General features: G+C 47.7%; 2 protein-coding genes across 3 annotated transcripts in view; one reads left to right on the top strand and one right to left on the bottom strand.

The window, feature by feature from the left end:
* Positions 1-310: 310 nt before the first annotated feature.
* On the top strand, positions 311-22,930 carry GDF11 (growth differentiation factor 11). Of its 2 annotated transcripts, XM_060306457.1 has the most exons (4): positions 311-764; positions 5,681-6,078; positions 6,607-6,988; positions 21,210-22,930. In XM_060306457.1, the coding sequence occupies exons 1-3, from the start codon at positions 326-328 to the stop codon at positions 6,985-6,987; spliced, it is 1,218 nt and encodes a 405-aa protein (XP_060162440.1). In that variant the 5' UTR covers positions 311-325; the 3' UTR covers position 6,988; positions 21,210-22,930. The 2 variants fall into 2 exon arrangements, with proteins under 2 accessions (XP_060162440.1, XP_030722577.1); XM_030866717.2 differs by lacking the exon at positions 21,210-22,930 and having other exon boundaries at positions 6,607-7,675.
* The window catches only part of SARNP (SAP domain containing ribonucleoprotein), a 51,792-nt gene continuing 42,766 nt past the window's right edge, over positions 13,963-22,988 (bottom strand). The window contains exons 10-11 of the mRNA XM_030866718.2: positions 17,184-17,273; positions 13,963-14,255 (exon numbers count right to left, since the gene is read on the bottom strand). Coding sequence (XP_030722578.1) covers positions 14,214-14,255; positions 17,184-17,273 — 132 coding nt within the window. The 3' untranslated portion in view covers positions 13,963-14,213. The remainder of the gene's footprint in view (positions 14,256-17,183; positions 17,274-22,988) is intronic.

The raw sequence follows: 22,988 nt of genomic DNA, 5'->3' as shown, positions 1-22,988 counted from the left end.
GCTCTCTCCGGCTCCCTCTCTCGCCTCGGATGACAGCGCTGCCTCTTTTGTTGGCTCCGCAGCCAATCGCGGCCGCTGACGACACGGGGGCCGGGGCTATAAAGGGCCTGGCCCGGGCTCGGGCCCCCCCAGCCGCCCGCCCCGGCCGCCCGCCCGCCCCGCCCGCGCGCCCGCCGCCCCCGGCCCCCCCGGCCCCCCCTCGGCCGGGCAGCCCCCAATCCCGCGCCGCCCGGACCCCCTCCTCCTCCCTCCCTCCTCCCTCCGCCCCCTCCCCGCGGGACTCCGGCGTCCCCGCCCCCCAGTCCTCCCACCCCTCCCCTCCAGCATGGTGCTCGCGGCCCCGCTGCTGCTGGGCTTCCTGCTCCTCGCCCTGGAGCTGCGGCCCCGGGGGGAGGCGGCCGAGGGCCCCGCGGCGGCGGCGGCGGCGGCGGCGGCGGCGGCGGGGGCCGGGGGGGAGCGCTCGAGCCGGCCGGCCCCGTCCGTGGCGCCCGAGCCCGACGGCTGCCCCGTGTGCGTGTGGCGGCAGCACAGCCGCGAGCTGCGCCTGGAGAGCATCAAGTCGCAGATCTTGAGCAAACTGCGGCTCAAGGAGGCGCCCAACATCAGCCGCGAGGTGGTGAAGCAGCTGCTGCCCAAGGCGCCGCCGCTGCAGCAGATCCTGGACCTGCACGACTTCCAGGGCGACGCTCTGCAGCCCGAGGACTTCCTGGAGGAGGACGAGTACCACGCCACCACCGAGACTGTCATTAGCATGGCCCAGGAGAGTAAGTGGGAGGCGGGGCATGAGCGGTGGGGTGCTGGCTCCCACTCCGGCTCCGGGAAAGTGAGTGGCTCCCGCTCCGAAGCGGGGAGCTCCCGGTTGCTCCGGCCGGAAAGCCTTTTCTGCGAAAACTTGATGGATTGGGGGGCGGGGGCTGCTCCACAAGTTTTTCGAGCTGTGGAGATGGGCTGCGGAGTTGTGTGCACGCCCCGCTCCCGGAGGTGAGGGGGCAAACGGAAGGGGTTGCGAGATACCGCTTCCCACCCTGTGTGTGTGCGCGTGTGGTGTTGGGGGTGGTTCGGGGAAGCTGGGGTCCCCCTGCAACAGAGGGCAAGGGACAGCAACTCAGTCCTGAAGGGCCCTGGTGGAGAGGCTGGAGAACAGAAGCGGGAGGCTTCGGAACCCCCGCAGTCCCAGCCGGGCTGCCGTGCTCTCCGCCTCCCAATGGCCCTGGCACCAACTCAGCACCCCTTCCACCTTGGGCTTTGCAACGCGCCCCCCGGGGCTGCAGAAAACCTAGTGCTCCTCTCCTTCTCCCAGGAATGAGATCCCAGAGCCCTGTATTTCTCCCGTCAGCCCAGCTGGCACCCGTCCCATCGGGAGCCCTTCTGACACCAGGTCTCCCAAGGGGCCGGGAAAGCTGTGCCTTCTTGGTACTAACCGAGCTCAGAGAACTCAACTCCATTGCGCTGGCGCTTAGGGCACCGATTTGGCAGCTCAAACCTTAGTGTTGTATCGCATGTTCACACGCCCTTAGCCGCAACCAGAGTTGAGGAGAGAGAGGAAGACCTAGGGGAATAAAGAAAGCAATAGATGGGGGGGAGGGGGGGACCCAGGCGTCCTAGTCCCTGGCCAAACGGAAGATGAACATGTTAATAGACTTGAGCTGCTTTGAAATTTTATGGCCTGGAAAATCCAGGCCAACACTGTCCCCCCCCCCAAACCCCCCAGCTCCCCCTAAGGTCAGATGACTCCCTTTTCCCCTCCCCCACTGAGGTCTCCCCCATCCCAGCAACTCTAGGGAGCCAGGCCCTCCCTTATGCCCTAGTGGTTTGGCAAGTCGCCCCCGACCCCACAACTGTTTGGTTTTATGGCTCTGAACAGAAGAGGGGGAGACCGGTTTATTGGCAGATGGGTCATAAAAAGCTGGGGGCTGAGGGGAGTCCTAGTGGCCCGCCCCCCAGGGAGAGGCACAGGAACCCAGGCGTGCATCCGGGAGGCTGAGTGCCTCACACTGCCACCAGTTTTTCTGTGACCCTAACTCCACAGTACCGGTCAGGGCTGTAAAGAACTCTCGGAGGACTAGGAAACTAACCTGGGGTGGGGGGTGGGAAAGCCTAGGATCTGGTCTTGAGTTCCTCAGTCTCCCTTCTGCTCTTAAGGCGTCTGCTTTATAGAAGCTAGGGTCAGTCTGAGACTGGCTGAGGGCAGGGGTGGGGGCGGGGATACCAACAGAGTTAGAAACGGAAAGTGGTAGAGGGATTCTGAAAAGAGTTTGCTGGAAGAAGGTGAAGGGTGCAGAGGAAAAAGATACTTTGGTCTGTGTGGTGCAGTGTGTGAGGATTTCCAGAATGAGTGATGGAGCTGAGGACTTCCCTTGCTCATTCTATCCCTAGCATCTCTTAACCAATAGGCCTGAGCCCAGAGTTAGCTCTGGTAATGGGGATGCAGGAAGTGAACAGACACTGCACGCACAGTTTGGGAAATGCCGGTTAGACTCAGGGGCTGGGGAGGACGGGGAAGGACACCAGCAGGTGGGGTCCCACCTCGTCTTCTACCCTTCTGCCACTCCGGGACTTGGATAACTAGGGAACTGGGTCTCCATCCAGGTATTGTACGTCCCCTTTAAGAGCCAAGCTGAGCTCTTAAGGGAGGGAGGGGGAGCCGAGGGGCGGGGAGGGAGAGAGGGGAAAAGGAAAAAGAGACTTTTATAGTCTAATCCCCAGGGACCCGCTTTAATAAGAGACTTGTGCTCTGCTAATCGGGGGAGGTGTTTGTCAGCAGCGATGGCCTCTGCTCCCCTCCCCCTTCCTCCCCTCCCCCAGCCCTCAACCCTGGACCCCAGCCCCCACCTCTCCTAGGCTGCAGTGCCTGCCCTAGTTCCTCCACCCTCTCAGGCTCTCCCACCACAGCCTTCATCCTGGGAACCCAGCCCCCTTGCCCTTCTGGGAGCCAAGCCCAGCCCCTCAGTTTCTCTCTCTCCTCCCTACACCAAGAGGCCCCTGCCCTCTCAGTCCAACCTCCTGCCCCTAGGCCTTCCAGCCAGGGTAAGGAAAGTGTGTTTGGTGTTTGGGAGTGGGGCGTGAGGGAAGAGGAGGAGGTGGTGAGCAGAGAGGGGGTTGGGCTTTTGCTGAAAATAGTGCAATGACCTCTCTCCAGAACAGAGCCGCCTACTAAACCTGACCTGCTGCCTGCCACCAACCCGGATCAATCCAACACAGATGTGGCTCCTTCCCCTCCCTTTGGGAGCTGGGCCTGTGTGTGTGTTGGGGACTCTCTCAAGCCCCTTGTTTCCCTCTGTGGCTCTACCTGCTTCTTTGTTCCTCCCTCTGTTTCCTTCCAACCTTTCTCTCTACCCCACTAGTCTTAGCTACTTCCCTCCTTTCGGCTTCTTAACCCCCACTCACTCCTTTTGCATCCCTCCTCCTCTCCCAGTGTTCTCCAGTTCCCAAACCTACTTCTTCTCCCCCTACCATGATCTTCCACTCCCTTCCTTCTTTTCTCCATTTCTCTGCCAGTCTCTTCTAACATGCCTTCATCTCTGTCTCTTCTCTATTCTTACCTCCCTCACCATCTCCAGTCCCCTGTTTCTTCTCCTTTCCCTTTTCTTTCTCCAAATGTCTTCATCCTGTCCCCCTGTGATACCAACTGTCCTCATATCCAGTGGGGGAGAAGTGTATGGTGATTCCCGGGGGTGAGGATGGGGGACTCTGCCTGAAGGAACCAAAGACTTAGAGAGATGGGGCCCTGGAGCCCAGTCCCCCATTACTAAGCCTTGGGTCAACTTACATAGGGACATATGTTTAGAGTTTAGAAAACTAGCGATAAACCAACTGAGAAACTACTGCTATTTTCACATTATTTAATGCTCAGCACTCCTGTAAAGCAAGGATTATTGTCGGCAGCACTGAGAAGCTTGGTGAATAAGCTCAGATACTGGTTAACGAGTCAGGCAGTGATTAAACCCACTGCAACTGTAGTCAAAGAACAGTGTTTAGATGCCAGGAAGAACTTTCAGGCACTTGCCTATGTAATTTAAGATTGGGAGTTTAGGGAGTTCATTCAGCATGCACTTACTGAACATTGCCCGGGTGCTATGGGAGGCAGTAATGCTACAATGGTGAGCAAAACAGAAACAGCATCGACACAGTGTCTACTCTCATGGAGGTTAGTACCTAATGGTGAAGACAGGCAGGGAAATAAAACAATCCCTATACTGAAATTAGGCATAGCGTGCTATTTGGATTGTTGCTTGCCACTCTCCATCTCACCAGCAGCTACCCTGCCCCAGGGACTCTCCTAATCCCCAATCTCCACTCCCCAAACCCTACCCCAGGGCACTATCACTGAAGCTCCAGCTGGAGGATAACTGGACTACCAGTGCCCTGGGACTTTCGAAGGGAAGAGCTGCAAAGGAACTTTTTGTCTTGTGCCCCGAATATGTGAAGATCTTTAAGTACTCCTCCCCATGTCACTTGAAGTATCCTCCTTCTCCTAGGGTGGGGGTGGGGGAGTGCTGATGAAACAACAGATGATAAATTCTCCATGATTATGCAGACCTGGGCATGATACTAAGGGCTTGGACTTCCTGATCATCCTTACATCGCTCTGGAAGCTCATTCCTGACTCTTCCTCAGGCTATTTAGCGTGAGAATGGATATTAATATCCAATAGAAACATGATTTAGGGCACTCCCAACTGATTTAAGAGATTAGAAAGGGGAGCTGAGAGGAGATGAAATGGAAGCAGAGGCAGGTATTGAGAATCATCCTTTAAACTCAAGAAGGGTCAGTTTACGATCCAAAACAAGGGGAAATTGGCCAAAATGTAAAGTTGGGATGTTAAACCTTTGTAAAGACTTATTGGCACTGGACTGAGAAACCAAAGGAAGCTTAGGGGAGAGAAGACTGATTAAAGTTGATCTGATGTGCTGAATACTATTTCTGATGCTTTGGGAAAGTAGGAGAAAAAATACATGAAGGTAGTGCTTCCCTTTCTTAAAAGTGGAGGCATTAATGGTGATGAGGAAGCAGCAGCTGAGGGAACTTTTCTCAGGGTCAAGGGACTGAGCAGTCAGATGCATGGGCAGTGTTTGAGTAGTTCCATTCTCTTGGGTGTGTTATTTCTGCTGGGAATGATGGAAGAAGCCTAGATTTCAATTCTGGTTTACTTCATGGAATAAATTTAGCCCACACTCCCTATCTGGACCCTGGGTTATCCATTCCCTGAGGCCATCTGTTTCGGGGGGTGTGCCGGGCTCCACCTGGCCACCAGACAAAACAGAGCAGAAATGGGGCAAGGTGACCTGAGGACAGCAGGTGTGATACGAGCTTTGGCTTTTATAGAGAGCATCAAAGGTTCAGGAAAAGTTGGAGCCCTACATGCTAGGGAAAGTTGGAGGAAGGGAAGACTGCAGGTGGAAGAATTCCCTAACAACTATCTTTGCAGGTTATCTGGTAGAGAGGAACCTCTGCATTAGGGCAGACAGATTAAGGAAGGGGTGTAGATCAGTAAGGCCTGATAGAGCCGTTATCTTACAGGGAGAGCAGGGGTGCTGTTCTAGGTACCAGTGACATGGTAGTCAAGAAGACAGGCAGGGAAGAAGGGTAAGGAACTGGAAAACACAGGCTGAGGAGTCTGAGTTGCCAGTGTCCCCCTCCACAGACTTTGCTGATACTGTGCCCCCTTCTCTCTCATCAGCCGACCCTGCGGTGCAGACAGATGGCAGCCCTCTCTGCTGCCATTTCCACTTCAGCCCCAAGGTGATGTTCACAAAGGTACTGAAGGCCCAGCTGTGGGTTTATCTCCGGCCTGTGCCCCGTCCAGCCACAGTCTACCTGCAGATCTTGCGACTGAAACCCCTAACTGGGGAAGGGACCGCAGGGGGAGGGGGCGGAGGCCGGCGTCACATCCGTATCCGCTCGCTCAAAATTGACCTGCACTCACGCTCCGGCCACTGGCAAAGCATCGACTTCAAGCAAGTACTACATAGCTGGTTCCGCCAGCCACAGAGCAACTGGGGCATCGAGATCAACGCCTTTGATCCCAGTGGCACAGACCTGGCTGTCACCTCCCTGGGGCCGGGAGCCGAGGGGCTGGTGAGCAGGGAGCCTGAGATACTGGCAGATATGTATAACCTGGCCCTGAGGAGGTGGGGTGTTGGAAATGGTAGACCAGAAACGTAAAGTGGGTTAGGGACCAGCATTATTTTTCTAGAGCCCAGAGCTGATTCTAGAGGAGAGTTAGGTGGTGGTAATGGGGTGCTATCCCTTTTCAGAGATCCAAGGGGGCGACAGTTGAAAACTGGATTTGGGGTGAAGTAAATCTATTTGAGTAAATAGATTCATGGGACGACAAAGATGGGCTGTTGTTGAGACCTTGGGCCAAGGGGCTGATGAGGATCAGGTTGCCAGAAGAGACAGAATTGGGGAAGGTGAGTTGAGGGAGAGGTGGCTAGCTGGCAAGAAAAGTGGGTAAAAGGCAGGCTGGGGATGGGAGCGTTGGAGAAGCTGAGAAATCAATAGTCTCTGTTCTGATGCCCCTGTTGAGGGGCAGGTGAGTAGAAACAGGGAGTAAGAGCTCTGCCAGGCTCTATCACATCTATTTCTCCTCTCCCTCACCCCCAGCATCCTTTCATGGAGCTTCGAGTCCTAGAGAACACAAAACGGTCCCGGCGGAACCTGGGCCTGGACTGCGATGAGCACTCAAGTGAGTCCCGCTGCTGCCGATACCCCCTCACTGTGGACTTTGAGGCTTTTGGCTGGGACTGGATCATCGCACCTAAACGCTACAAGGCCAACTACTGCTCCGGCCAGTGCGAGTACATGTTCATGCAAAAGTATCCGCACACCCACTTGGTGCAACAGGCTAACCCAAGAGGCTCTGCTGGGCCCTGCTGTACCCCCACCAAGATGTCCCCGATCAACATGCTCTACTTCAATGACAAGCAGCAGATTATCTACGGCAAGATCCCTGGCATGGTGGTGGACCGCTGTGGCTGCTCCTAAGGTGGGGGACAGAGGATGCCTCCCCAGCAGACCCTACCCCTAGACCCCCCAGCCCTGACCCCCTCCCCCCAGGCCCTAGAGCTCCCTCCACCTCTTCCGATGAACATCACACCTTGTTCCCTGCCCAAGCAGTGTGCAATACAACCGAGGGAGGCAGGTGGGGAATTCAGGGGTGAGGGGTTTGGGGGAAAGGGGGAAGAAGAGGGGGCATGGTCAGGTGGGGAGTTTTTGAGGTTTGAGGTGAGAAGGTTTGGCAAGAAGACAGAGAGACGTAGAGACAGAGGTAGTGCAGAGGAATAGAGACAGAGGAACAAAAAGAGCAGCAGTGAGAAGAAGGCAAAGGGATAGATGCAGAAGAGACAGAGACTAGGCAGAGATAAACCCTGAGAAAGAGACAGAAATGCAGTATTGAGAAAGCCCCACACCAAGCCTCCTTTCTTCCACTGGCAAGGTGAGGGGCTTGGTATGGTCTGGGGAGATCCCCTGACTACCATTCTCAGTAAGAGAGGAAATCAAAACCCATTCTTAGCTTCTTCCCTTTCTCCCTCCAGCAGTGGGTGGGGGAAGGGAAGTGAGGGCAGGGGCAAAAGTGAGGATTTGGGAATTTTATTTATTTATTTATTATGACTTTTCATTTTTTGGTATTTGGCTTTACTGAAATAGATGGGCCCCTGCCCACTGTGCCCTATTTGTCCCTTATCTCCCAAACCCTGTTCTTCCTCAATACTCACCTACTTAAGCACTTGTTTAAAGCTTCCAGGGTTGAGAATGGGAGTAGAGGGCAAGAGGGCTGACACATGGAAGTTTCCAACCCAAAATCACCCTACTTAACCTTCCTGAGCCAAACGGGTTGAACTGAATTCCAGCAGTCACAGAAACAGTAAGAGGTTAGGGTTTAGGAGCTGGGGGGGTGGGGGGTGGGAGGGAGGGGCTCAACATCCAGTATCTGTATGAGAGCCACGAAACTAACCCTCAGGTCTACCCTCATAGTACTGACTTAGGCACAGGTGTGGCCTGCTTATGCCCAAATTCCCCCCAGCCAAGAGAGAGACCAAAGAGCCTGTGGAATGCCTCTGCTCCCAGCCTCTATCTTCAGGTCAATAAAAAGAAGAGTAGAGCGAGCCCAGAGTCCCCAGGTCTGGGAAGGGTCAGGAGGGGTCAAGAAAGGAGTTGTAAGGAGGCTGAAGGTTACAGGGCATTTGAATCCAAATCACTGCTCTGGGCTAGGGAATAGAGCCAGCAGACCAAGGTGGAAGGGATTCTGGAAGGGGGACATTTTAGTCCCCCAACCCCAAAGCTCAGGGTGGAAGGGGGTAGAACAAAGGAGCAGAGTGTCTATAATTATTTTTATCTTTTATTTTTGGAATCTAGCAGTACCTGGCAGCAGGGAGGGGACAATACAAGTGGGGAAAAGCACCTGACAAGGCCAGTTAGGGCAGAGGTTGGGAAGGATGGAGACTCCCTGGTTTGGAAAGCTAGGAAGCAGGCAGGGACTGGTTGCCACTCCAGGTCACTAGCTGGGCCTATTCATTCCTCCCACAATCCTGACCCACCCTCCTCTGGACTCACTGTGCCTCAGTTTCTTCCCCTCGATGGAATGAGAAATAGCAGCACCCGCCACAGCCAAGAGATGAATTCTGAGCACTTACCACGGGCACTTTATGGACATAAAATACCTCTCGCTGTGGGACAGATAACCAGGGCACCAGAGTAGTGGTGAAGAGATGTGAGGCTTAGAGGAGTCACAGGCTTCAGAGTACACGTTCCCCTCTGCCTCCCAGCTGGACAGTGCCTGAAGACAAGGAGCTGAGAACCTCCGGATCCACACCCTATCCGTACCTCACCTCCAGACCTCTTGGCTCCAGGCAAGAGCCTAGAGCATGTCAGGAGAGGAGGGAGAAAGAACCTTCAGCAAAATAGTCACTCTAAGTAAAGCCAGCAGTTGTGGGTCTGATGCAAACAGTACTGAACTAAAGTAAGCCCAAGCTGGAGAGCTGACCTGGAAGGCTTGTTCTTCCCAAGAGCATGACTTTCCTGCCTGGCCCAGCTGGTGGAAGGGGCAAAGGTATGTGGCCACCCTTGGAAAGGTGATGTTGGTGAGTTTTGGCATCTTATTCCCATTCCCACAGTGAAAAAGTGAGATATTTCGGTACCAGAACGGGCAAGGGCTGTTAAGTGTTTCAACTTGCCTCCTCCCAGATAGCAGCTATACTAACCCCCAGCCTCTCCTCTCTGGCCCCGTTCTTCATCATTCCTTATGCCCCAATCTTGGAGAACAAGATACACCTGACCATCAACACTATTCACATTTCCTTGGTGGAAAGAAAGGAACAGAGAAGTGAAGAGCAGAAGACGCCTCCTCCAAGGGCAAATGCCCGTGTCTGTTGATCTTGGCACAGGGTGGGGGCTGGGCAATAGGCATCAGGTGACTTCCCTCTACAAATTCTAGAGAGCTGGGGCATTAGACTTGGGGGACACTTAGAATATGCCCCTTTAATGCCACCAAATAAAGACCTTTGGGGGAGGGTCTTTCTCTTATGAACATAAATCTATGAGTTGAAGTCTCATTCCCCTGGTCCTCCTCACCCCCAAAGAGGCATGGGGTAAAGAGGCTTGGGGGCACAGCCCAGCAACCTAGTGGGAACTAGTACTCCCCTCTCCCACCTTATGATGTGTGTGGACCTGGCCAGTGCCCCTCTGATCATAATTAGTGTTAATTATTATTTGTGTATTTGTTACACCGTGTGCGTGATTGCCTTTGTTTGTTAAGGGTGTCTGAGGAGTATGGGGCTGACAGGGGCACTGGAATGCCGGGAAAGGACTTCTTCACTGAGATCAAGGCTTCCTGGAGGAAACCACTGCAAAAAGGCCATCAGGCAGTTTTCAAGTTATGTGACAGAGGGCAAAGATGGCCATAGGGTGCTCTGAGTTTTGGGATGGTCACATGACACAATCCAGCACTTGAACCTGAAAAAAGAAAAATAAAAGCAGTCAAAGAGTTTAGAATTCAGTGATGAGCTCTCCTCCCTAATCAAGCGCCATGTTTACACCTTGGAGACCAGGAAGCAGAGGATCTGAGGGAGAATGAAACTTTGTGCTCAAGGACTAAGAAGATGGGGGTCTTGGAAGCAATGAACACTAGGGTCATTTGGGACGAGGGCTGGGACATGCAGCCCAAGGGAGGTTGGGCAGAGGATGGGAAAGAAAGGGAACCTAGTACAACGCTTCACTGGAGGCTTGATCCTAAACAGTCCCAAAGACTACAAAACCCTCTCCCAGCCTCCACAGAACAGAAGATCTAAAAGTCCTCTTGAGATGGTCCAGCTAATGTCTATCCTATTCTGCAGTTCCCTGACCCTACGTTTCCTCAGCAAAATTTCAACAAAATCCACAAACCAACCCAACTTTGAACTTCCAGTGTACCAAGAGTGGTTAAGCATCTTAAGTATTCTTTGATTCTACTATAAAAATGTTGCCCATATACCTAGAGCACACTTCCCAGGGCATGAGAGTGGGGGGTAGCAAAGGAATCTTGCTTTATAACTGAAAAGACAGGAAAGTTCCTGTAACATCAATCTGATCCAGAATGGGGGACAATGTGGGTTCAGTGTGCCACCATGCTTTCCCTGTCCTGTCAGTTCTGTCAGCAGATTGACCCCACCTCAGACCAACTACAAGTTGAGGAGGACTGAAGTGCTACATTGTATCCTCTCCCCAATGAACTGCTTTATCTACATCTACCCTTAACTTTTGGCCTGAGCTAAAAATAGGTTCCCCCCCTCCATTGCTCATTGTTTCCTACATTGAGAGGACACACAGAAGAGACTGCAAGATGACGTTTATCCCCAAACATCCTGCAACCTAATGGATGAGGAGCTGACCTATACTCGGTCTTTGCCTGTGTCAGGGGCCCCAAGCTAAGAACCAGCAGGCAGTGGCACTTAGAGCTTCTGGTGTGTAGTAAGGCAGAAGTAGGGAAGTCGATGCCCCCAGCCACAACGTCAGCTTTCCTGCCAGTGAGCTGGGGGTAAGGGAGCAACTGGGACTCCTCCTACCTCTTCCCACTCTCTGAACCCCCAAATGCATCTGTATATGTGGTATGCAATACACATACACACTTGCAAACTAGTCCACTCAGACCCCTACCCTCTAGCTGGAACCTACTCAAGGAAAAGAAAATACATCTACTGTAAATCACCTAGTAAAATTAAGAGCCAATAATTACTGAATGATTACTCTGCAAACTATGGTAAGAAAATTATGCTCCGTACATAAATATGATAATATCAATTTTCACGGCAACTTTCACAATAGGGGTGCTACTGGTACAGAGTCTAGAAAGAGTCAAGAGTGATTAAGTAATTTGCCCAGGGTCTTGGACCCAGTTGAGCTAGTGTGGTAGAACAAGGAATTACACCAAAGTAGTTGCTATACAATATTTCATTCTAATCTATTAATAGTGATCTGAGAGGTGGAAAAATTAAAGGCTGGGACAACTGAGAAAGGAAAAGAAATAAAGAGAAAGCTGGGAGTACTTTGGGCTCAAAAAGGATCCCCAAAGTTGTAAAACCTGACATTTTTCAGTCCCTTTGGAAGGGAAAACAAGAAGTGTGGACATGTTGCAAGAGAGGGGGGACATTAGATTTTGGATTCCAATAATCAGAGGTGAGTGACACTGTCAGGGTCCCTCATAAAAGAGAACAGGGAAAAATAGCTATTCTCACTTATTTATATAAGGTCTTTCCTTCCCCCTGATCTGTTTCTCATGTCAGCTATGGCAACAGGACTCAACACCAAGAAGTGTTGCTCTTATTCACATCTTCCTTCCTTATAGCCCTCATCCCCACAGAAGCTTCTAGCCTTGTATCTTCAGAAGTAAGTTCCCAGGATTTGGGGCTGGGGGAAGGGCAGTTTAGAGTGATGGTGGAGAAAAAGAGAATGATCCTAGAGAACCATAAAAAGGTGCAGATTTACAGCTGATGGAGCTGGTTCCCTCCGCATCTTTATAGACTCCCTCATTAAGAGCTTCCAGGTATGCAGAGAATGTCACAGCTTCAGAACAGAGAAAAGAAGCCTGAAGTCAGCTAACTACATCTGGATCTCAGATTAGCTACACTAAAGAGACTAGGGGATAGGAAGGAAGGGTACTTGGATCCCAGATAAAGAACTGCAAGCTTGGATGCCTGTTCTGCCGTTCAAGGGACTTAACTATTTTAAGACTGAATTAGTAAAAAAGACATAGGCATCCTGAACTATTCACACTCAAAAAGTATGTGTGGAATGATTACAATGAGACAGGAAGAGGAGTTGGAGGTGAGAGACTTCTGACCAACTTAAGGACAGCTGCTGGGATGGGATGAAAAGGGCTAGTAAAAAATCCACACAAATTGAGAAACACTGTGTCAGAGATATGGGGAAGGCCAGTTTAAGTGTGGAAAAGACTGATTTAGGCTTCAGGAAGAGAATCCTGGGGGCAGGGGGTGGGGGTGGGGAGGCTGAATCCCTTTCTGGAACATTATAGAGGATAAGGAGACAAAGTGAAGAAAACTTCTGAAGGACCTAGTGTTCCACTCCATTATCAGCATCTGCTCTATTCCTTTACCTCTTTTTTATTTTGGGTAGAAAACCCTTCCTGAATCTATGATCTCTGTAAAGCTACAAAACTGAACTAATTCTCTCTGGTTCCGTTTTCAGAGAGACAGTAAGAGAAAGGAAAAGCTAGCCTCAGAATCAGGGCCTGAAGAAAAGGGAGGCAGACAGTATAGGCCAGAGATGATAGGAGGAAGAACTTTAACCGGCATTCCTTTTTGTTCATTCCTCCAAAGTTTCAGAATGGGGCAAAATTCACAACAAATGGGCAATCTTTGGATCTCCTCATTCTAAACTTAGGTCCTTGTCCTCCAGCAACCAAAGAGACTTTGTGGAAAGAGATTCTTGTTAGGAAGGTGATCAAACCATTACTTTTCTATTAATTACAAAACCAGACAGAGGTGTTAGTAGAAATGGGAACGAGGAATTACACCACATCAACGTGGGATCTGATCATGAGACCAAAGTCTTCAGGTACGGTGCCAAGCTCTTAAGTTTTATTATCAGAAAACCAAACAAAACCCAACCTTATATAGATGTACAGAAGTAAAGATTAAGAGGAGAAACCCTATACCAACATGTCCAAAAAGATTAAGTAGCAGGTCTCACATCTACATGAAACTTCAAATGCAAACAAGCAACTCTGCTTAGGGAGAGCCAAATCTTTCTAAATAGGAGGCTCAGCAAGGAAAACGGATTTTAGTAGTATCTAAGAAACACTGCCACCAAAACTGCTAAAGTATATTTCTGCAATAGAAGACAAACTAAACTAGCATAAGGCTTGACTAGAAAATAGAAGCCTCCAGTCCACAGCTTACGTTCCCAATGATGTAGGTAATAATGCTTAATACCTCTCACATCCTGTCATACTCTGCATCCCCATACTTCTAGCTCTGAGGGGTACCCAGCCAATCTCCTTTCCTGAACTGCATAACCAACAGGATCCCACATATTGGCTTCGACTGAAACCAGACAAGTCACTCTTGAAAATAGGGCCCTTCCGGACTCCAGAATAGGGAGGGACTCTGGACTCCATTCCATTATAGACTACCAATCACTAGTCCTTGTGTTTATATCCTTTGCACCTCCTAAAACCCACAGTGTTTTCCCTATCTTATTCCAGTGGGTCATGTCAACCTGCTAAAGCAAAGATTCAGGGTGAAACTTGGCCTCTTCATGGAGGATAAAGAAGTAAAAGGATGCCTGTGAGTATGAGAGAAGGAAATAAATAGGCTTAAAGGGACATACTCAATCCTTTTCCTTGTCCTCTTTTCTAAAGGATAAAGGCATTATGGCTAATTCGCTATAATATTTGCCCCTGAAGCTCTCCGTATCTGGTCTAATCTGGCACTAAGAACTCAAAAGAGCACCTGATAAAACACACTGTTCTTTTTTCTATTTTTTTTATTAACAAGCAAAATAATAATTAAAAAACAACAACACAACAACAAAAACCTTGAAGTTGGAACTGCAGTAAGTCAAACTGCTGCTGGAGTTCACAGATGTACCTGGGGTACATGCTCCCTCACTGCAAGGCAGGACCTAGGCACACGACTGTGCATTTAGGTATATATGTGACCAGGAAGAGTTGAAGAGATGGAAACCACTGGAGAACAGAAAGCATCAAAAGCTTTTCATCAGGCAATCCCAAAGCGCTCTGCTCTTTTCCTCTTCTTTGCCTATAAGGAAGAAGCAAGAAGAAAAAAATTAGATTGCAAGACAACAGTGGCCTGGGTTCCTGGCTGCTTTAATCCAAACTCACATGGACTGTCACAAGGTCCAAGAAGGAGGGAAAGCCAGGCTTATGCTTGGCAGCCAGAGATTTAATGTCTGAATCTCTCTAGTTATCCAGTTAGAGCTGGTTTGATGGGAAAGGAGAATAAGGAGGGGAGAAGACTGTGGGGAGTAGGGGGTGGGGGAGGGAGAGGAGGAAGAGAATAGTGGTAGAAAATGGAAAGATTCCTGAAGGAGAAAGAGCCACTCAGCCTTACAGCAAGTTAGCCTGGAAACAATGGATCCTTAAACAGGCTGGGAAAAGTCTTCCAGTCAGTGGGGAGATGGGAAATTTCAAAGGACAAAAGGTTGACCAATGCTATTTCATGGAGAAGGTGAAGGGGATGCCCTTCTGGGCAGTTAGGCCCAATCAGCAACTATTCCTTCGGCCTCCAAATCCACAAAGAGGCATATAAATCTTCAATGCCAACAGAATAAATGGGGGGTGGGGAGGCCCCAACATGGATCTCTTAAGGGAGGCAGTGTGGGAGAGAGGGCACAAAATGGGTGGGGGAGAGAAAGAGAGAAAGATATTTTTGTTCTGGGAGTGACTCATAAAACACTACTGAGTCCTCACTCTAACCACTGCCCCCAGAAAAGAGGGGGCTTTTTTTTTATTCCATTCACAGAGGAGGTTAAAGTTATATTAAAAAGAAAAGCTGAGTGGGACTTCGCTGGCGGTCCAGTGGTTAAGACTCTGCGTTTCCAATGCAGTGGGTGCGGGTTTGATCCCTGGTCGGGGAAACTAAGATCCCACATGTCGCATTGTGCACGGCCAAAAAAAAAAAGAAAAGAAAAGAAAAGCTGAGTGCATACAAGCCAAGCTCACTTCCACCTGGATTACTGACACAATTCTTTGGAATCAAATGAAAGTCATCTGGTTCATATAAACTCCATCAGCCTCAAAAGTTACTACTCCCTTACATATACTACATATACTACCTCTCCCAATAAAAGCCACTATTCCTTTCTACTCAACAAAATCCTCATCTGCCTTATCTTGGAGGTCAAATGTACCAACTCAGTAAGCATGCCTGGTCTAATGACAGTTTCCTTGGCAAAGAGGGAGTAATTTTAACTAGAATTAAAACAAGCCTAAGTTTACTTCTAGCTCATCCTGGCAAGTCAGCAAGTAAGCAGACATTTACTTACAACAGGTAATGCTTTATTCTGAATTAGTAGCACAAAGAAGAATATAAAACGCTTTAGTTTTTTCATAGTAGAGAATGTAAACTGATCAGATTCTGAAATTTTCAGGGTTTATTACAAGATTGACTCTGATATTTATTCATAAAGAGACTATAAGATTTTGAGGGCTTCCCTGGTGGTGCAGTGGTTAAGAATCCCCCTGCCAATTCAGGGGACACGGGTTCGAGCCCTGGCCCGGTAAGACCCCACATGCCGCGAGGCAACTAAGCCTGTGTGCCACAACTACTGAGCCCGCGTGCCTAGAGCCCATGCTCCACAACAAGAGAAGCCACCGCAATGAGAAGCTCACGCACCGCAAAGAAGAGTAGCTCCCGGTCGCCGCAACTAGAGAAAGCCCACGTGCAGCAACAAAGACACAACGCAGCCAAAAATAAATAAATAAATAAATAAATAATAATAAAAAGATTTTGAGTGTGTCAGGTAATAGAGTTTCAGAGGCCATCTCTAGAAGTAGATGGAAAGAAGTAAATTTGGATTAAATGGAAGAAGTAACATTTCAAATTCCTCACCACCTAAGAAATTTCTATAATTCTAAACATAGGCTGCACAGGGTCTAGGTTGCAGCAGGCGGGATCTTCGCTGTCATGTGCGGGATCTTTGTTGCAGCATGTGGGATCTAGTTCTCTGACCAGGGATTGAACCCAGGCCCCCTGCCTTGGGAGCTTCCAGTCTTAACCACTGGACCACCAGGGAAGTCCCTAAACATATTCATTGTTTCAACTGTTCATGTACACCTCTGCTAATGCTTGGTCTCCATTATAGATACTCTCAAACCAGCAAATCAATATTGTCTGTCAATGCTCTGAGAAGTCTGCCAATGCTCAGAGTCTCAATGAATGTTACTCCAGAAAATGCTCGGATATAGATGCACACAAGTCTTAAAGAAACAAACAAACAAACAAAAAGCCATTCTTTCATTTTGAGAAACTGTCTGTAAATAAAGTGATAAGAACAAGTCACATTTGAGGACTTCCCTGGCGGTCCAGTGGTTAAGACTCTGCACTTCCAGGGACTTCCCTGGTGGTCCAGTGGGTAAGACTCTATGCTCCCAATGCAGGGGGCCCAGGTTCGATCCCTGGTCAGGGAACTAGAGCCCACATGCCACAACTAAAAGATCCCACATGCCGCACAACTATATTTGTGTCTGGGTTGGATATGGCCTTCATTAAATGATGTAAGAAATTTGCTTGGCAGATAATCAGAAACACTGCTACTTACTGAATACATTTTACACAGAATCATTTCATGCTTAAAATACCACTTCGAGGTAGGTTTTATTATCTCCACTTTCCAGATGATGAAACTGAGGCTCAGAAAATTACTATAACTTGTAAGAAATATAGTAATACTAAGTGGCACAGTCACTTATCCAAGCTTAATTGATTCCAAATCTTGTGCTCTTTCCTACTAGGTTAACTGGCTCTTAATAGTGAATTACTTAAGTATACTGATGGAATTCAGTGGGGCCACTTTATCCAGAAAACAGATATCAAGCAAAGGACCAAAAATCTTGTCATTTAGGCACTTAAGAAGTAGGCCAGGGAAATAACAATGTTTCTCCATTCTGTTTGTTTGTCTTCATTTTCCCTTCAAGGGCCCTGTGAAGCATTCCAGGTATATTTTACCTCTGTATCCTCTGTGGTTCCTGTTCCAGCTGAACTTGTGACAATCCCAAATCGCTCCTTCCTCTTTTTCAGCTTCTCGTCATCCTCAGACTGTTCAGGGACAAAGAAAAGGGCTGAAACAAGCTATCCCTCCATTCACAAGGTAAATGGGAATGAAATTACAACTTATTCGCTACAGTATGCTAGCCAACCTTGTGTCAAGAACTAAGGATCACACCCACAGAAAAAAACAGATAGGAAACTGAATAAGCTAGCATATTGTCCCTAGAATGACTAAAAACTTAACGTTAAGTAGGGCTTCAATACTCATAAGACAAGGAGAGTCAAGAAAACAGTAGGAAACACCCATAAAACAAATTTTTGTGCTAAAGAAATTTTTGTAGTTCAGAGATATGGAAAACTGAGGCTTTACTAATAATACCTGCAGAGAGCAGGTTGCTAGAAGGCACCCAAACTATTTGTCGAACACTGCTTTCAAGTTCCATTTTCTTGCTAAAAAAGGGAAGGGGAAGGGGGCCAGAGTGGTGTTTCTGAAGAACTTACAAAGAAAGCTAAGTGTTATGAATACCCAGGAAAGTCATAAAAGGCTCTGAAGAGTTTGAAATGATTTTGAAATAAGGAAACAGCTGTAGTCATCTCTCTGAGAGAGATGCTCTGGACCTCTTCCAAGCATCCAAGAGACTCATGGTGTCTGCCCTGTAATTGGAGAGAATGTTCCAGCATACTATGAATTGGAGCTGGCCATTCTCCTATAGCATTTTAAAGACTGAGCTACTACTGTTCACATCCAGCACTGTTCAATGTCAGAGTCTCATATATATTATATTCTCACCAGGACCTAAACCCTGCCACTTTATTTATCCCACTTTAACAGTTATTTATTTTCTCCTTTTCCACCTTCCCCTAATACCCTGTCACCAGCAATCAAAAGCCCAGCCCTAGGATTAGAAACATCTAACAGTATGTGGGCTTCCTGGGTGTTTTTTCTCCCCCAAAAGCATTTCCTAGAACTTGACACATCTAGACCAAGATCCTATCTTCTCAGATATCCCAGGGGACCCTCTACTCCATACACACGTAACACCCTAATCATGAGCCAGGACAGTTTCTTTGACTTTATTTACAAAAGTTAACCAACATAAGGTCAGGTCAAACGTGCTGAAACAAACTTTTTTTTTTTTTTTTTAACTGGGGTATAGTTGCTTAAACAAACTTTTGAGCAAGCTTACGTGTGGTGCTCCTGAGCTGGATTTTGTTTTTTAAAAACCCAAGAAGTTCATATTCCTGACTTACGTAGGCAGGTTGTGTCTCTGAGTGTCCCAAAAACCAGAGTCAAAAGGAAAGGCAACCAAGAGGCCTACAGAGATACAAGAACTTTTAAAATACCTTTACTCTCAACGCCAACCATGGAGCTGCCTTTGTCCCTACGACCACAGGAACCACCTCTTGGTCAAAAGCAGGGCAGCTATACAGCCTTCTGTGTTCAATCTGTCTAGCTAGCGCAGCTCTCTGAACACAGTAGTCAGGAGTACTTTCTCAGTCTTACTTTGGCTCTTTCAGCTTGAGAAACATTCATTTTCTCGATTTTGCGCCACCTGCCTTCTAGCAAGTAAGAAAGAAGCTAAGAAAGGTTGGTGGCTATTGAAGGACTGAAGAATCCTACACACAAGTTATCCCTTAATCACAGTGTATTACTAGAATAGAATACTGCCTACATACTTTTTCTGCCTTTTTCCTTATAACCATCAGCAAATCCACAGTAGGTGCATAATTAATGTAATCTAAACTACTGTAAAACACTGAGGCAGGTTCCAAAGGAAAAAAGTCTTCCTGTCTTTAATAATCATAAATTAAAATAATAATGATTACATTATAGCCACTAACATTTGGGTGCTTACTATGTGCCAGGTACTATACGAAGTTCATTACATTCAGTATCTCATTTAGTTGTTTTAACCATCTTAAACATATCAGGTACCATGACATACGTAGCAGGTCATTTTATAGATAAGAAAACTGAGGCTTTGAGAGAGTAAGTAACTTTCCCAAGTCTCACAAATAGTTAAGTGGCAGAGCCAGAAATGGAACCCAAGACATTTTACTCGAGAACCCACTTTCTTAACTTTACCAAAACCTCAGGTATCTTACCTAAGCACTTCTTTGGAAGAAGAGTAGCAGAATGGAAGTAGTGCTTAATTTCCAAGGGAAGAAGGATCACTAGGATCCTTAGCTAAAAGTAGTTGTAGGGCTTCCCTGGTGGTGCAGTGGTTAAGAATCCACCTGCCAATGCAGGGGACACAGGTTCGAGCCCTGGTCCAGGAAGATCCCACATGCCGCGGGGCAACTAAGCCCGTGTGCCACAACTACTGAGCCTGTGCTCTAGAGCCTGAGAACCACAACTACTGAAGCCCGCATGCCTAGAGCCCATGCTCCGCAGCAAGAGAAGCCACCACTCGCCGCAACTAGAGAAAGCCCGCACGCAGCAATGAAAACCCAACGCAGCCAAAAAGAAATTAATTAATTAAATTTTAAAAAAAAGTAGTTGTAAACTACTTCAACAACTTCTATATCACTCAAATGACTGGGTCAATGCAAGGATCCTACCCCCTTTCTACCATACCATATGCCTCTACTTCATAACTAACTAGGGCTCCAATTAGTAGTCTCATACTAAAGATTTTCTCAACTCAATTTGTTTCTAACTTTGGCTAATTGGCTATTCCATCTGTTGAACTGGATGAAAAGAATTAGGGTTTCCAATGAACACAGGCCTCACTATATTTTTCCTTACCAAAGTCACTATGAAGCTTTTCTTGATTTTGTCTACCACCACTAAGATAAAAAGTGAATAAGGGATATAAATGGAGATTTCAAAATAAGAACCTCTATAGAACATTCTAGATGAAAAATTCTCCATTTCATTAAGCCTCCAGGCCAAGGAGGAAACAGCTTTAAGGGAAATAAAAGGAGCATACCATACCTACCCTTCTTGGGGATAGGCAGGACTAGATCGTATCTTGCTGAACTACCACTATTTACTTTTTTCATTCAATTCAGCGCTAGGGATACTTCAGCACATTCACATCACAGAGGGAGATGTTACTGCTGAAACCTATCTACTCTCTCTGCACAAATCTTGGGGCCATTCCCTTCACAAATCTCATCACAAAGCCTACATCCATTTGGAACGTGTAGGACAGCCTTTCCTCTGGTTCTCTACTTCACTGTATCCCAAAATGGGGAGTTTGACTTCTAAATTAAATTTCCTGTGTTTCTTTTTGAGCTCAAAGGAGAGGAAAGAACGAGGGAGGAAAAGAAGGCGGGGGGGGGGGGGTCAGATGGATATATTTCTCTAGCCACTAAGGCTAGTATCAGAGATTTCCCCTTGAGATTCCTTTTTTAATCCTCTGGTGCCTTCTCCTGGAGATCTAGGCAGAGCATCTGCTCCACATATACCAGGGGCTCTAGGGGGAAAAAAACAATACATATGCCCCCACCTCCCACCCCCTATGAAGAGCCTGCCCACCCCTCACCCGCAGAGACCAGCGAGGGTTTTATTTATTTTGTGCATGCCTGCCCTTCTCTCCTACCCAGTGCCCCTCAGCTCCCCTCCTAAAGCCTCTTTCCTCCTTGCCCTGCAGGGAAAGTGCACAACAGGCCCAGTAAATCAACACAGTTCTAATGATCTCTCTCACTTGACCCTTCTAGCGTGACGGTGTCGCATGGAAACAAACGTACAATAAACTTCACTCCATCTTTAGCTCCTTGCTGACAGGTTTTGATTCATGGGATGGTGAGACCCATCTGAAGGAAATTACCTCGATCAAAATGCATCTCCCTCTGCATTCATCAGGCCAATGCTCCCCCAGGCCATGCTCAAGTGCACAAATGGGGTTGTGCATCTGCAGGCAGCACTGACCCCTCTAGCTCAGTGTCATATGCATTTGCAAACCTTTCCCTTCTTCATCCCTCCCCCACTTCCCTCCCACAAACCCTCAACCACTAACAAATCTTTTTTCTTCCCAGGGTTGCTCCCGTGTGGGAAGAATAGTGCTGGAATCTGAAACGCCCTTATTTGCTATCAAGTGAAAACTCTTCAAAACACACCACTTGCATCCAAAATCAGAAGAGAAACCTGTCCTCACTGACTAAACACAGGCACTGGATATTCAGATTGATCCATGTACTTCACTTCCCTCATTCTCCCACTCAAGACTTAAAGAGCAAGCCAACTAACTGACCGACGCCAATAACTTCAGCATACATGATCCTCACTCCTATCTCCCAATAACTGCCTTGTTTTTCTTTTCAGAAGTTTGGTGATAAAAACAAGAAAGAGAACTGTGTAAAAGAGGAGAGAGGTCATATAAGAAGCACAGGGCAGGGCTTCCCTGGTGGCGCAGTGGTTGAGAGTCCGCCTGCCCATGCAGGGGACATGGGTTCGTGCCCCGGTCCAGGAAGATCCCACATGCCGCGGAGCAGCCGGGCCCGTGAGCCATGGCTGCTGAGCCTGCGCGTCCGAAGCCTGTGCTCCGCAACGGGAGAGGCCGCAACAGTGAGAGGCCGGCGTACCGCAAAAAAAAAAAAACAAAAAACTACTAAAGAAGCACAGGGCAGAAAGCATGATATATATTTAATAAAGCCAAATGCCCCCATGAATCACTATCACTGTATTTTCCATCATGGAATAAGATAGTTCCTAACTGAACCTTTCAGAAGACATCTTCAACTTTTCAAAATTCACTTTTCTTCTTGTTTCCCTTTCACATTTGGCACATCCTTGGACAATATAAAGAAAATGATACCTGCTGAAAGAAAAGACGGAGACATTCCAGGTTGCCCCAAGATACAAATTACATGTGTGAAAGTGCTTAGTACATAGGAACTATCATATAAGTATTCAATAAATGTTAGCCATTATTTCTATTGCTTCATTCTGGTCCTTGAAACAAAGTCTGAGACCACCAACAGAATTTTGAAACTAACAATGCCATTCATTCTTCTTCTACACTACAAGTGAAGTCATCAAAAGTTGTCAAGAAGCAGACATTACCAAGGCAACAAGGAAATTCCCTTCAGTTGCAAGGCAAATGATATTTGGAAAGAGGATCAGATTTAAGGTTAAAGTGTAGCACAATAGTAACTCAGCAAAACCACAGTCTTCTCCATCAGGTACTATTAACCACCTTCTCTTTCTGGGACCCTAAAAAAAAAAACTATGCTGTCAGGCTTTAACTGATATCAACATCCCTAATAACAATTAATGACTACAAAAACAGATATCTATATAAGGTAATGTCCAAGGGAACTGAGCAAGGATCCGACCTCTAACTCTGTAGATCAAATTCCAGGTACTCTAAAGGCCCCTGAGGAATTGGCTTCACTGAATTACACAACATCAGCTTCTATCAACACTGTCAATAACACTGAAACCATAAAATTAAACCATTCATCCACTAGTCATTCAAATAACCACTGAGAGCCTACTTTGGGTCAGGCACTGTTTTCTGGCATTGGGAATAGAGAGATGAATAAGACAAAAATCTTTAACCTCACAGGGCTTATGAATTCACAACTGAATGACTATAAAGATGTGTGCCATTGTTCATTACATTACTGCATATTGAGGACTCATGGGGAAATTTTCTTTCTGATTCCCAGACCCCAAATAATTATGCTTTTGCTGAACAACTTGTTAGTTTTACCTTTTGAAAATCACTGTAAACAGTACAATTGTGTTTTCCTGTTTCTACTGACTGCTATAAAGTTTGGAGCAAAATGTGTGGTCTGTCCCTGGCAAGTGGT

Source organism: Globicephala melas, chromosome 10, assembly GCF_963455315.2.
Source record: "Globicephala melas chromosome 10, mGloMel1.2, whole genome shotgun sequence".
Taxonomy (NCBI): Eukaryota; Metazoa; Chordata; class Mammalia; order Artiodactyla; family Delphinidae; genus Globicephala; species Globicephala melas.
This window is presented reverse-complemented; position numbering and strand designations above follow the sequence as displayed.

Coding starts and splice junctions, on each gene's coding strand:
- GDF11 (XM_060306457.1), top strand. CDS start 326: ATGGTGCTCGCGGCCCCGCTGCTGCTGGGCTTCCTGCTCCTCGCCCTG. Junction 765..5,680: donor CATTAGCATGGCCCAGGAGA/GTAAGTGGGAGG, acceptor CTCTCTCATCAG/CCGACCCTGCGGTGCAGACA. Junction 6,079..6,606: donor GGCCGGGAGCCGAGGGGCTG/GTGAGCAGGGAG, acceptor CCTCACCCCCAG/CATCCTTTCATGGAGCTTCG.